We start from the raw sequence: 13,659 nt of genomic DNA, 5'->3' as shown, positions 1-13,659 counted from the left end.
GTAATGGAAAACTAGGGATAATGGTGGAAGGAGAAACATGGAGAGGAAAGAGTCGTCCTACTTTAGGCCCATTCGCGATCATCTTCCCTGACGTTTGATCCTACTCAACACAACCAGAACGAGAGAAATGGACATTACAATTATTATCAACCAATTGACCAACAGAAATAAGATTTATAGAGAGGTCAGGAGACACAAAACATCAATTAAGGAAGAGCAAAGATCACCAACATCATTGATAGGCAGAGAACTGCCATCAGCAGTGTTAATTTTCAGATTTCAATCATAATTTCTGACATTGAAAATAGGAAAAAAATTATTGGCATATGGTTAGAGGGTCCGGAGTCCAAATACAATGGCTTAGAAGAAACCTTATGATTACTTGAGAGCCCAAAAGCAGAAAAAGCAGAAATGATCATCTATTGTACCATTTTAGGACTGAGTGTGTTCGTGTTTGCTAAGCCTGTAGGAGTAGGAATAGGATCAACCGGAGAGGCAGTAGACAATGCAGTAGAACTAGAGGCACCAACGGAGGCATGATAAGCAGTACCTTGCTTCTTTTCAGGTCGAATGGGACAAGCAGAGATGATATGACCTTGTTTCTTGCAATAGTTACAGAACTTCTTAGTGCAATCTCGAGCCATATGACCAAAAGCTTTACAACTAAAGCACTGGACAACACGCATGTCTCTACCCTTATTCCTCCTTTGTGTTGCATAAGCCACAATAACGGGTGCACTAACAATAGCCCGATGTTCCATGGCAGCCTAAGTTACTATACGTTGCTTCTCATGAAGAAGTTCACTCAAACAAGCATCCAGAGATGGTACAGGATGACGATTCATCAAATTAGAACGTGCAATTTCAAAGTCCGAACGAAGCTTCATCAAGAATTTCTCTTACTTGTTTCATGCACTGCTTTAATAGCAGAGAGACCTGCAGCGGGAACATTAGCATAAACAATGTTGGAATAGTCAGCCTAAAGATTTTGAAAACCAGGAAAAAAATTCCTCAATGGAGAGACTTCCTTGTGTGAAATTAGCCAACTCATACTCCAATTGAAACCGCCTAGTCATGTTGTCTTGATTGTAGACCTTGTTTAGGTACTTCCACATGTCTGCGACAGTTTTATAAGGCCTTAGATTAAGAACATGGTGAGAATCGAGCTAAGGATCCAGGTCATAACCCGAGCATCATTGATTTTCCACTTAGACAAAGCTACTACATCTGTAAGGGCGGGATCACTCCCATCAACAAGACCCCACAACTCTTTTCCTTTGACAAATAATTGAAACTGAAACTCCCAAGTAGAGTAGTTCTTTCCAGTAAAACGAAGATGAAAGGAATCAAACTTATCTGATGACATGATGCAACCACAAGAATGTTTACTAGAGAGTTGCTGCAGTGACGAGATGAAGGAACTGAAAAAAAAAATTAATCCAGTTGCTACAACCACAACAACCACATGTCCTATATTTGGAGAGAAAACCCAGGCCAAAAGCAATAATTTGAAAGGCATCGATAATGAGAAAAAAAATAACCCAGTTGCTACAAATACCAAAGAACTCCAAAAAAAAAAAAAAAAAAACCGACTGCACCAAAAACCAAGAAGCACTCAGATGATGCTGATAGTCATTAGTAACAGCATCGAAATACCAGAGCAGAACTAGAAAAGACATGAGAAGATGTTGAAATCAAGAACATAAAGTGCCGAAATCCACAATCTTAGCAACAAAAAGTACCGATGCAGCAACCCAAAGCATTGAAATGAAGAACAAGCAATTTCAGAAAACAGACCCCCAAGAATCAAAAGACAAACCCTAGAGAACAACCAGAAGAGGCCGAGAAATCCCACCCGAGGGTGCTGCGATAGTCACCATGGCACAAAAGTACCAAGAATACCTAGTCGCAGAACACAATGCCGAGAAGATGAGGAATTCATGTCGGACTCACCAAAAACAAATTCACACAGTGATTTAACAATCAACTAAATTTGGTGCTACGTGGCACGATCTCGAGTAATACTATTCCTCTCGAAATGGGAGACGATGTATTAGGATATTGAGAACCCGCACTTAAAGGATTGGACAAGGTTGACTAGTCCATAGAAAGACAATGAAGAATTGATAACTACGGTTATCCGCCTTCTGGATGTATTTTGGACAACATAGCCAAGTTACGTGAGCAGCTCAACAATTTAGTAGAATAGTTTTATTTTCAGAATGCATTTATGGGGAGTTATCTCCAATAATTGTGTGGTTACAGACCTATTTGATAAGTATTGTAAACTTTTGAATATCAATTACAATGAGAATTTTATAAAGTATATTTATGTTTCGAGATATATATTACTTCTGGTACATAGTATTGCTAAAAAAAAATTTATCCACTGCGAATATTGTATACTATTAGATGTATGTTAGTTACATTGCATCTTTAACGATCTTGAATGGGGATATACAACTTTGTATTGCATATCTCAACGCTTAAAGTTTTGTCAAATTCTAAGCGAAATTTTTGAACGTCACATGTGGTCCTCAAATGGATTTATGGTTCCTGTAAAGAGCTTAAGGGTGTGTTTGGATGTTGAAGTGAGTTGAATTGAGTTGAGTTGAGATGATAAAATATTGTTAGAATATTATTTTTTAATATTATTATTATTTTGAGATTTGAAAAAGTTGAATTGTTTATTATATTTTGTGTTGGAATTTGAAAAAGTTGTAATGATTAGTTGAGATGAGTTTGTGATCCAAACTCACCCTAAGGCTTTCAGGTGTTAAATTTGATTTATTTATAGTTTTTTTAATAGTTTTTATTTTATTTTATTTTGGAGTTGTTAAGAAATTATGTTGATTATTGTGCTTAGATAACGACGATAATGATTTAATTAATTGAGAAGTTTTGATGGGCAACTTTTTTAAAATATAAAGGTGTTTGGTTTGATTTAAAAAAAAAAATGAGAAGTTTTGAAAACATTTGTGTCACTATCGCGGTTGTTTTGAAAATGGGCTGGTAAGATATAAATTTATTTTTAGTTGAGGAGTTGAGATGAAAATTGAAAATTAAATAAAATATTGTTATAATATATTTTTTTAATATTATTTTTATTTTAAAATTAAAAAAAATTAAATTATTTATTTAATTTTATGTGAGAATTTAAAAAAATTATAATAATTAGATAAAATGAAATGAATTGAAAAATTTTGTGATTCATTTTTTAAAATTTATCCAAAATTTGGAAGACGTAGAGAGAATGCACTCGGAAGTATTTACAAGCCCAAGCTCGCCTCAGTCGCACACGACATAGCGCAACAATGAGTACTGTGAAAGCTGTGGCTCTCATCTCCGGGGACAACAACATTAGAGGCTCTCTCCATTTCGTCCAGAACCCCAGCGGTCTCTCTCTATGTCCGCTTCATGGGACAGTTGAATTTGTGTTTTAGTACTGATTTTCTTGTATGTTACAGGCTCAACCCATGTGGAAGGGAGGATTACCGGACTCTCACCTGGCCATCACGGCTTCCATATTCACGCTCTTGGCGATACAACCAATGGCTGCAACTCCACTGGCAATCTTCTCTGGCACTCTCTGTGTTTCTGTCTATACTTTTTTTCTTGAATCTTCGTCTTTCGTGCAATATTATGTTCTTTACGATTATGGGTATTGTTTAATTTGTGGGATGGATGCTATGTTTCACATTTATCTGTATTTTAGGCCCTCATTTCAACCCACTGAAGAAGCATCATGGATCTCCTATAGATAAAGAGCGTCACGCTGGCGATTTGGGTAACATTGTTGCAGGCCCAGATGGTATGTGCAGTAATGTCTTTTGCAGTGTGTAATTTGATATTATAGAGGTAATGAGATAACTTCTCATCTATACCATAATTTCAACTCTTCAGGAGTAGCTGAAATTTCCATCAAGGATGATCAGGTAATCAATTTAGGTTGTAATATCAGGTTCCAGACGTCAGTTCTATAGTTGTTACGTTTTCCTTTTTATTTCATTGTATTTTTCTCGTGCCAATTAGTTTCTTCTGATTGGTACTTATGATTTCTTGTTAGTCCCAATGGATGGATTTTTGTTCTTGGAAACTGCCCTCAAGTTGTTTTACGTTTTATGCTTCCACGGTGTCATTGGCACATTGCGGGTTTTAATTCACCTGAATTTTTGTCTCATATCTTTAATTTTCCCTCTCTTGCCATAAACATCTGTAGATTCTGCTCAGTGGTCCTCATTCCATACTTGGGAGGGCGGTTGTTGTGCACGCTGATCCTGATGATCTTGGTAGAGGTAAGATTATTAAAGTCATTCAGACAATGTTTATGGGACATAGAGATATATACTTAGATGGTCGAAGTATCTGTTAGACACTGTCATTCGTAGAAGTTCAAGCTACAAGGAAGTAGGCCAACATTAAATATCAAGCTCACATTATGGCCCCCTTCTGTGTGCAATCCCTCTGAATATTAGTATGTGGGCCTTGCATGGGAAGAACGGAAGAAGGCACTAACTGGGGGGTTTCCAGGATTCTAACTAAAGACCCTTTGGTTAAACCAAGCTCCGAGACCATGTTAGTTACCAAGTTCACATTACCTGTGTACACCCAGGTGGTTGAATTTGTGACTTTCATGATGAGGGTAGAACTCCTTGCATGTGATCTTGTACGCAAATTTTCAAATCCATAGATCCAAGTCAATTCGTGATTTTTCTTCTCTAAAAAGTACACAATGTCAGAATTCTTTCTGCCTTGTTCCTTGGGGGAGAAAAAGTTTAATTTGCCCCTTCTAATTCTGTTTACTCAACCTTACAAGCTTTTGTCTCCCACACAAAAGAAATTGGCTAATTTTACCTTACTAATTGGTGTTTGGTTGGTCAAATCAATTTAAATCTTTGTATTGAGGATGATTATGATTACAAAACCTTTTTTTTTTATTTTTTATATGTAATTATACAAAAATCTAACTTTTGTTTTTTCTTTTCACCTAAAGTGTATATTGAACTCCAATTTCTCATGGATTTTCATCATCTTGACTCAATAGAGGAAGAAGCATATTGAGGTTTGACACTTTGTTAAAGAAATGGAAGCTATTGGGCATTTATGTGGGCTAGAAAAGCTCAGTTCTTTTTACGTTTAATTTCTAAGCTCTTACACATATGGCATAACTATAAAGGGAAAGCTCTACCGTAATTGCACTACCCCAAAAAGACTAGTTAATATAAGCTTCTCTATAGTCACTTGTAAAAGTCTATTTCACTTCGCATATAGTCAATTTTGGAAACTTAACCCACTTTATGTGTTATTCCTTTTCCCAGTATGAACCAACATACTTTCAATATTAAATTCTTAATGTCTTTGTTAGGGTCATATTGTACAGTACTTTTATATTACATGGTTTGTCTTACTAGGTGGCTCTAATAACATATGTAACGAGCTAAGGAAAGCGCTAGCCACATCTGTCCTATAACCCCAAAAGGTTGGTCTATGTTTTGAAACGTTCCTAGAATGACCTATAAAACCTAATTTCACCTGGTAAGGTTATAAAACCCAGTTTTATCTAGTAAGTAGCCAATATGAGATTTAACAATTGCAACTACCTTTATAACTTTTTTTTATTTGTAAGAAATTTTGATTGATGAGAATAAAAGACTAGGCAAAGCCTTAGTACATAGGATGTATACAAGAGTATGCACCTAGCTAGAGCTAAGAACAAATAGATACAAGGAATTCCCAAATATTAAGCCCATTGAAATCTATAGCTATTATCCAAAGAAATAACATATTTAAGGGAAAAAAAAGACCTGATTTCCTCCATTGAACGCTCTTTATATTTGAAGCTTCTGTCATTTCTTTTCCTCCAGATACTCCACATAGGGCAAATGGGGACCATATTCCAAATAACTGCAATTTGCAGAACACCATATAGTCTTCTCCAGTTGGCAAGCTGATCAACCACCTTCCTTGGCATCACTCATGCTAACCCTATTATGTTGAATAGGTCGTCCCATAAAGCCCTAGCAACCTCAAAACGAGGTAGTAAATGGTCAACTATTTCACCACTTTTCTTGCACATATAGCACCATTCTACAACAACAATTTGGCATTTATGTAGGTTGCCCATGGTCAAGATTTTCCCAAGGAAGTTGTCCATACAAGGAAGGCAATCTTCAACGGTGCCTTACTACTCCAAATGTTCCTCCAAGGGAAAGAGATGCTTTCTTGAAAGGTGGTCCCATTATAGTAAGAGCTTACAGAAAATTTCCCTTTTCGAGAAGGAGTCCACAGCATCTGATCTGCCTCTTGGCTTCATAGCTCCGTGGAATACAACATGTTGAAAAACTCTGAAAAAGTGCTCACTTCCCAATCATGGGCTGCTTTGAGGAAGGAGACATTCCATTGAAGGGTATTGCCTAAGATCTCCAATAATTCCCCCACCGATGCCTCTTGTCCATGTGTAATCCTATAAACCATAGGGAAGGAGTCTTTCAGAGCTCTATCTCTGCAACAAATGCCAGAATCTAATCTTGAAGCCATCCCCCACCACAAATCTAGTATGCCACGAAAATGTCCCCAACCCCTTCTAATGTTTTTCCACAGCCCCACTCCATAAGCTCCTTGCCCCTCCATAGAGCACCATCCTCCCCAAGCACTACCGTATTTAGAGTCCATCACCACCTTCCACAATCTTCTTTCTCATGTTGATAATGCCATAACCATTTCCCCGAGAGTTTCTAATTGAATGCCCTCAAATTTTGAACCTCCAAACCTCCACTGAAAATTGGAGTGCAAACCTTTTCCCAATTAGTTAGGTGAACTTTAAAGTCTTCACCTAGTCCACTCTAAGGGAAATCACATTGAAGCTTCTCAATGCGATTCGCCACCTCAACTGGAGGAGGAAACAAAGAAAGGAAATAAGTGGGTAAATTTGAAAGGGCATTCTTAATTAATGTGGTGCGACCACCATTTGATAAGTATAGTCTCTTCCGTTTTGCCAATCTATGCTCAACCTTCTCAAGCACATCATCCCAAATTGCCTTAGCTTTGAAAGGATCACCTAGGGGTAGACCAAGGTACTTCATGGTTAGAGAACATACATTGCATCCCAAAGCACTAGACAAACTCCGCACATTGTTGACATTACCCACCGGGACCAATTCTTACATTCCAGAAACTGCTTCAAAGTATAGAAGGAGTGCCCCTAATGACTAGGTTTGATTTCGATCTGCATCACAAAATATTATTGTGTCATCCTCAAATAACAAATGAAAAATGTTAAGAATGCCCCTATGAGTATCCCCCACCAAAAAGCCCATCATAAATGCACCCCCCAAACACAGTAGACAACATTTTTTTTGGCAGTGAACAACATTCTACTCAAAGCTTCCCTGACCACGACAAATAGTAAGGAGATAGTGGGTCACCTTGTCTCAATCCACGGGAACCATTAAAGAAGCCAATTGGAGGGCCCTTCACGATGATTTAACATACATAATGCTTTTTATACTTTTAATATATGTAAAACGAGGCAATCAAAATCATTATTTTCAACCCATCTGGACTGTTTTTTTCTTAATAGTGACTGAAAGAAAAAATAAAATGAAAAGTATTCAAATTCTGAATCTTTAACTATGCTGACAATATTTCTAGATTAGTCAATGCTTAATCAATTCTAGGAAGATCAGGCCCACAGTTTAGGGATTCCTGTAGCACCTACAACTTTTGATTTAATCACACATGAAATTCAGTGTATTTGAAATTTAGTTACCAAAGCCAGTGACCCCTATGTATTAATTGTAAAATTGATCCCAATATAGGTAATTAAGAAGTGATATTTTGCTGTAAACTCAGAAATGTGCGAAAATATTTATGATGGTTTTTCATATTTCTGATAGTTTTTGATGGCATTGCAAGGCTGCCAAGTCCCACATAGAGTGCTGCAAAGTCAGATCTCTAAGTGATAACATTGAGCTCTAAGTTCAACTAGTACTTCTACATTATAGTGCAGATGAATTGCACCCATTTCCTGTTAGGGATAGGATGTTGCATATCCTTTTTTTAAGACTCCTTAAAATTTAGGGGATGTTTGAAAACAATTTCCATCTTTTCACATCTCATTTCATCTCATCTTATCTCATCCCGTCTTATTTCCTTCCCAAACATTATTCAAACACAATCACTTTCAAACTAATCATTACAACTTTTCCAAACTTTCAAACAAAAAACAATTCAACTTTTTCAAATCCTAAAATAAAAATAATATTAAAAAACTATATTCTAACAATATTTTAACTTTAGAATATTTTTTATTCAACTTTTTCTCTCTTTTTTCCTAAAATCCAATAAATACTTAACTCAAACTATCTCACTACTATTCACAAACCATCTTATTACTATTCACAAAATTATCATCTTATCTCATTTCCCAAGCATCTCCTTAAACTGTCATGAGGATGACCCCATTTAAAAATTGAGCTCTAGGGTTTAAAAATAATAGCTTAATTCCATCAGTCTACATCTTAGGTCACCCATTTGCCCATTTAAAAGATGCTTGAAATCCATACATGGTAGCCCACCCATTGGGCCCTAACCCAATCCCTTTAGTCCACATGTTAGGGCCAGCCACCTCATTAATAATAGCCCACATATATTTTTTTTTAACTTCTTCCCATAATAATATGATTAAAGTTTTGCGATGATTTCCTCATAAATTTACAAAGTCTCAAAAATTTCTCTCAATATACCATTCACAAAAACCCTTAGGGGTTGGCTTAAGTGGTAAGGGCCTTGGTCTTGCTGGTATGCTCCTTGTAGGTCTAAGGTTTGAACCCTTGAGCACAAACAATTTCCACGGGCTATTGGACTAGGGGAATTTTCCTTGAATTACTCGAGGTATACTTGTAGGAAACTCATTGTCGAGAGCTTGTATCCCTGGGATTAGTATATCTGGTGCCAATAAAAAAAGGTGATTTCTATGTCCCAATTTCATTATTCTTTATTAAAAATCGTGAAAATATGAAAATGCCCCCAACCTTTGGGCATTTTAAGTGTTGATCATAACTCCCAAATGTTCATCTATTCAATACTCTCCGAGTGCAAAACTAGCAGCAGACATTTTAGTTCCCTAATTTCATAATCTCGACCTTGAGACCTTCGTTTGAACTTCAATGCCCTATTTATGAAGGACTTTCCAAAAATAGAAACCATGTTTGTTCAAATTTGACAGTGTTTGATGTGTTGGAACCCAAGGAGATTCTTTGTACTTTCATGTGTCATAGTAGGAGAAAAGAAGTGAACCCTTTTTGCTGAGGATTTTTCATTGAATATCCTTTTACATTCAACTGGTTAGACCAACAGTGCCAGTTTTTTGTATGCCATCATATTCTACTTTAGAAGCATTTACATCCTTAACATCACATGCAAGTATGGATTGTCTGGTACACCTGCCTTAAGGAATCATGCCTCTGGAAGGTCAGGCAAGCGAGAAATATGAAGAGAACTTTAAATGCAATAACTAATTACAAAAATTCTTTACTCAAAAAAACAATTACAAAAACTCTGCCTCTTCACCAAGATTCTCTAGAAATTACATAACAGAATTTTGTGCAGGTGATAAATTTACATGGGAAAAATATGAGTAACTCCTGTGAGCCAGAAACGCCTAGAATGGGACTTAGGATTTGTATCTCTATAATGAGGTAGGAATTAAGGATAGTTTCTGGTATTGCGTGAAGAACCCTTATAGGTCTTTCCTATATATGCATGAAGTAAAGGGATGATGTTATTTTGAAGATGCCTAGAGCTTTTGGTGGCCTGGACCTCTGGTGTAGAAAGTTTTTATCTGCAAGATTGTTTTTGGAAGCATGCTCAAACTGGGCATTGTTTCTCGTTGGTAAATGCAAGAATTATGAGATATATGCTCGCACATGGCCATCCAGGATTACTAAAATATTTCTAAGTTCCATGTTTGATTTTATCCTTAACACAGCCGTAACTGTATTTATGTTTACATGTATATCATCACATTCCTCTTGGAAATTGAGCTAATTATACAGGCTAACGCAACAGGTGGACATGAACTTAGCAAGACTACCGGGAATGCAGGTGCAAGAGTTGGATGTGGTAATTTCTGTTCTTTAGCTTTATGCATTTACTGGAAATTTCTAACTGGTCAGCAAAACTAGCCAACTTGGTAGGGAATGCAGTCGTGAAACCTTCTGGCGGCAGTTCTTATTGAACCTTTTCGATTTAACTCTTTTTCCACTCCTCGTACATACAGAAGCCTGACATTTTTTTAATCAAATTTTGGTCAGGTATCATTGGACTTCAATCGTCAGTTTAGGCTGCATTGCTTGTAAGAGAAGCCATGATGCAATGTGTAGTTTATACTATTACCCAATAACCACGTTGACAATTTCTGTAATGTCCTTGGAAAGCACTTGGAATTTACATGATAAAAATTGGAAGTAGTTCTTCTCATCAATGACAATGTGGTAAGGTAATTAATCATCATGACGGTGGCATAACAGCAAGCTCAGAAAAATTGTTGGTAATAAATGACAGTGGCATACAAAACAGCCGGATGCCACCAGACGTCCCAGTTGTGCTTGTCAAAAGTTACTGCCATCGTGCACCAGTCCATTGTTTTTTAAACTGTGTGAACTGTTGCTTTGCTTTACTTGATATTATCTTTTTTTTTTTTTTTTTCTTGGTTTGGTAACAACATATTATGTTTTGGTGAGAATTACATCAAAATAATCCAGTTAAATTCTTTTTTCTAAGAAAGCCTCGCAACTTATATTTTAAAACCTAATAAATTAGATATATAAAAAAAAAATGGTGGCTAGGAGGTAGCTGGATCATCCGTGTAATAATATTTTTGTGTGGTCCGTCTAGCTTGGAAAGTGCAGGTGGCCCAGGCAACTGTTGTGGCCATAGTGGGGTGGCTAGGCCACACTTAATGGCCATAGTGTGGCTGGCCACCCATGGAACGCCACTCCCAAGGGTACATTTGGATAGTGAGAATATTTGAAAAGTGTTGAAAATATTTGTGAATAGTTATGAGTAGAGATTGGAGTGAGTTTGTGGGTCCTATTGAGAGTATTTTGAGTTGTTTGAATGCGTGAACTATGTTGAGTTGACTTTTGGATAGGTAGTTGAAAAAGGTGTGGGTTCCATAAATATTATAGTGATTTTATTTTTAGTAATAAATATTATAGTGATTTTATTATAGTAATTTTTTAATATTAATAAATATTGTAGTGATTTTATTTTATTTTTATATATAATAATGATAAATATTATAATGATTTTATTTTTAATTTATATATAATAGTGATTTTATTTTTTATTTATATATTATAGTGATTTTATTTTTTATTTATATTTAATAGTGATAAATATTATACTGATTTTATTTTTTATTTATATATAATAGCAATAAATATTTTAGTGATTTTATTTTTTATTTATATATAATAGTGATAAATATTATAGTGATTTCATTTTTTTATTTATATATAATAGTAATAAATATTATAGTGATTTTATTTTTTTATTTATATTTAATAGGGATAAATATTATTGTGATTTCATTTTTTATTTATATATAATAGTGATAAATATTATAGTGATTTCATTTTTTATTTATATATAATAGTGATAAATATTATAGTGATTTATTTTTTATTTATATATAATAGGGATAAATATTATTGTGATTTTATTTTTTATTTATATTTAATAGGGATAAATATTATTGTGATTTTATTTTTTATTTATATATAATAGTGATAAATATTATAGTGATTTTATTTTTTATTTATATTTAATAGTGACAAATATTATTGTGATTTTGTTTTTTATTTATATTTAACAGGAATAAATATTATTGTGATTTTATTTTTTATTTTTATTTAATAGTGATAAATATTATAGTGATTTTATTTTTTATTTATATATAATAGAGATAAATATTATAGTGATTTTATTTTTTATTTTTATTTAATAGTGATAAATATTATAGTGATTTTATTTTTTATTTATATATAATAGAGATAAATATTATAGTGATTTTATTTTTTATTTTTATTTAATAGTGATAAATATTATTGATTTTATTTTTTATTTATATATAATAGTGATAAATATTATAGAATGTTTGTGAATAGTTATGAGTTGAGATTGAAGTAGGTTTGTGGGTCCCATTGAGAGTATTTTAAGTTGTTTGGCATGTGGAGTATTTCTAATAGTACGAGAATACTTTAAAAGTATTGAGGTATGTTGGCTACCCAAACACAGCCTAAGTCGTAGGGTTGGTCCAACCATCCGGAGTGGTCTAGCCACTGTTGACAATAGTTATGGTTGATGTTATGTATGCGGGAAGGGAGGTTGATATTGAGTTCAAAACGGTGCGTGTAGGTTAATGAAGTGAGTCGTTTTATGTACAGAGTGAGAATGGGCGTTTTGTATCAGTAAAATGAGGCATTTTAGGATTGTGTTGTGAATAAATAGAACGGAGCGTTTTGTATAATTCGAACGTTAGTTGTAATTTAATTGTTACTATTGATTATTAACAATTACTAATTCGCTAGTATCTAATTATATGCTATTATATTATAATATTACATGTTATTATACTAGACTATTACCCCATTTTTCTAATTACAATTATTATACCAGACTATTACATATGACTCACTATTAGCTAGCCAGGTATATTATTTCAATACTTTGACTATGAATGATAGTAATGTTATGATGTTTATATATACTAGATTATTAGTTTATTTATATTATAGTGTAATTATATTATTCTATAATAATTAACATATATTAATATAGTATTGAATTTAATTATATAATATCTAGACTTTTTATATGAATATATGAATATATAAATAATACATATTTTTATAACCTATGTATACTAATATCAGTGTTGTGAAGTCTGTTAGAAAAAAGCTCCAACTCCGATTCTGACATTGACTCTATTTTATCGAAGCTCCAATTCCAAAGGTGCGGAGTCGATACTGGAGTCGGATTTTCGTGTTTTCGCACTGTCCTAACCACTGTGGTGGCAAATTCGACCACCCCGAAAATGGCCAACAGCCCTTGAATGTTCTTGGGTGGCCGACCGCCACTGTATGACCAAAAAGTAAAACAATATAATTTTATTATTATTTTATTTTTTATTTTGAACATTTTGTTTTCAAAAAATATTAACTTCTTAAATGTTTTTCCTTTATGCATCTAAGGAATGACTATTCCTTCCATTTCCAAAAGAAATGGCCGTTCCTTATCAAAGAATATAACTAAATTAGGAAAAACTTCAAGGTCTATTCGGTAAACGAAACAAGTCCTTGATCTTAAAATTATTCTGAAGAATAGATATTTTTCTCGAGTAATGCTGCTCATAATCTTAGATTTTGTTGTCTTTAATTACACTTTCTGTTAGAACATTTTAAATGATTACATATATCACTATTTAAATAGATAGCCATTTAAAATCATTAAAAAAATGAAAATAAAAATCTTGTCCGATATTTTTGCCAAAATGATTAGGACGATGTTACGTCCACCGCTCTCAGCTCCAATTGGGAGCTACCATTAGGCATAATTGATCTTTATTTTTTTTGTTATTTTTTTACATGTATTTTT

The 13,659-nt window shown here is 34.1% G+C and overlaps 1 protein-coding gene across 1 annotated transcript; it reads left to right on the top strand.

The window, feature by feature from the left end:
* Positions 1–3,212: 3,212 nt before the first annotated feature.
* Positions 3,213–10,633, top strand: LOC108990546 (superoxide dismutase [Cu-Zn] 2). The gene is made up of 7 exons (XM_018964543.2): positions 3,213–3,396; positions 3,468–3,569; positions 3,716–3,811; positions 3,904–3,935; positions 4,220–4,295; positions 10,069–10,122; positions 10,314–10,633. The coding sequence occupies exons 1-7, from the start codon at positions 3,315–3,317 to the stop codon at positions 10,340–10,342; spliced, it is 471 nt and encodes a 156-aa protein (XP_018820088.1). The 5' UTR covers positions 3,213–3,314; the 3' UTR covers positions 10,343–10,633.
* Positions 10,634–13,659: the final 3,026 nt, after the last annotated feature.

This window comes from Juglans regia, chromosome 4, assembly GCF_001411555.2.
Source record: "Juglans regia cultivar Chandler chromosome 4, Walnut 2.0, whole genome shotgun sequence".
Classification (NCBI taxonomy): Eukaryota; Viridiplantae; Streptophyta; class Magnoliopsida; order Fagales; family Juglandaceae; genus Juglans; species Juglans regia.
The sequence above is the reverse complement of the archived record's forward strand: the minus strand, read 5'-3'. Positions and strand labels throughout refer to the sequence as shown.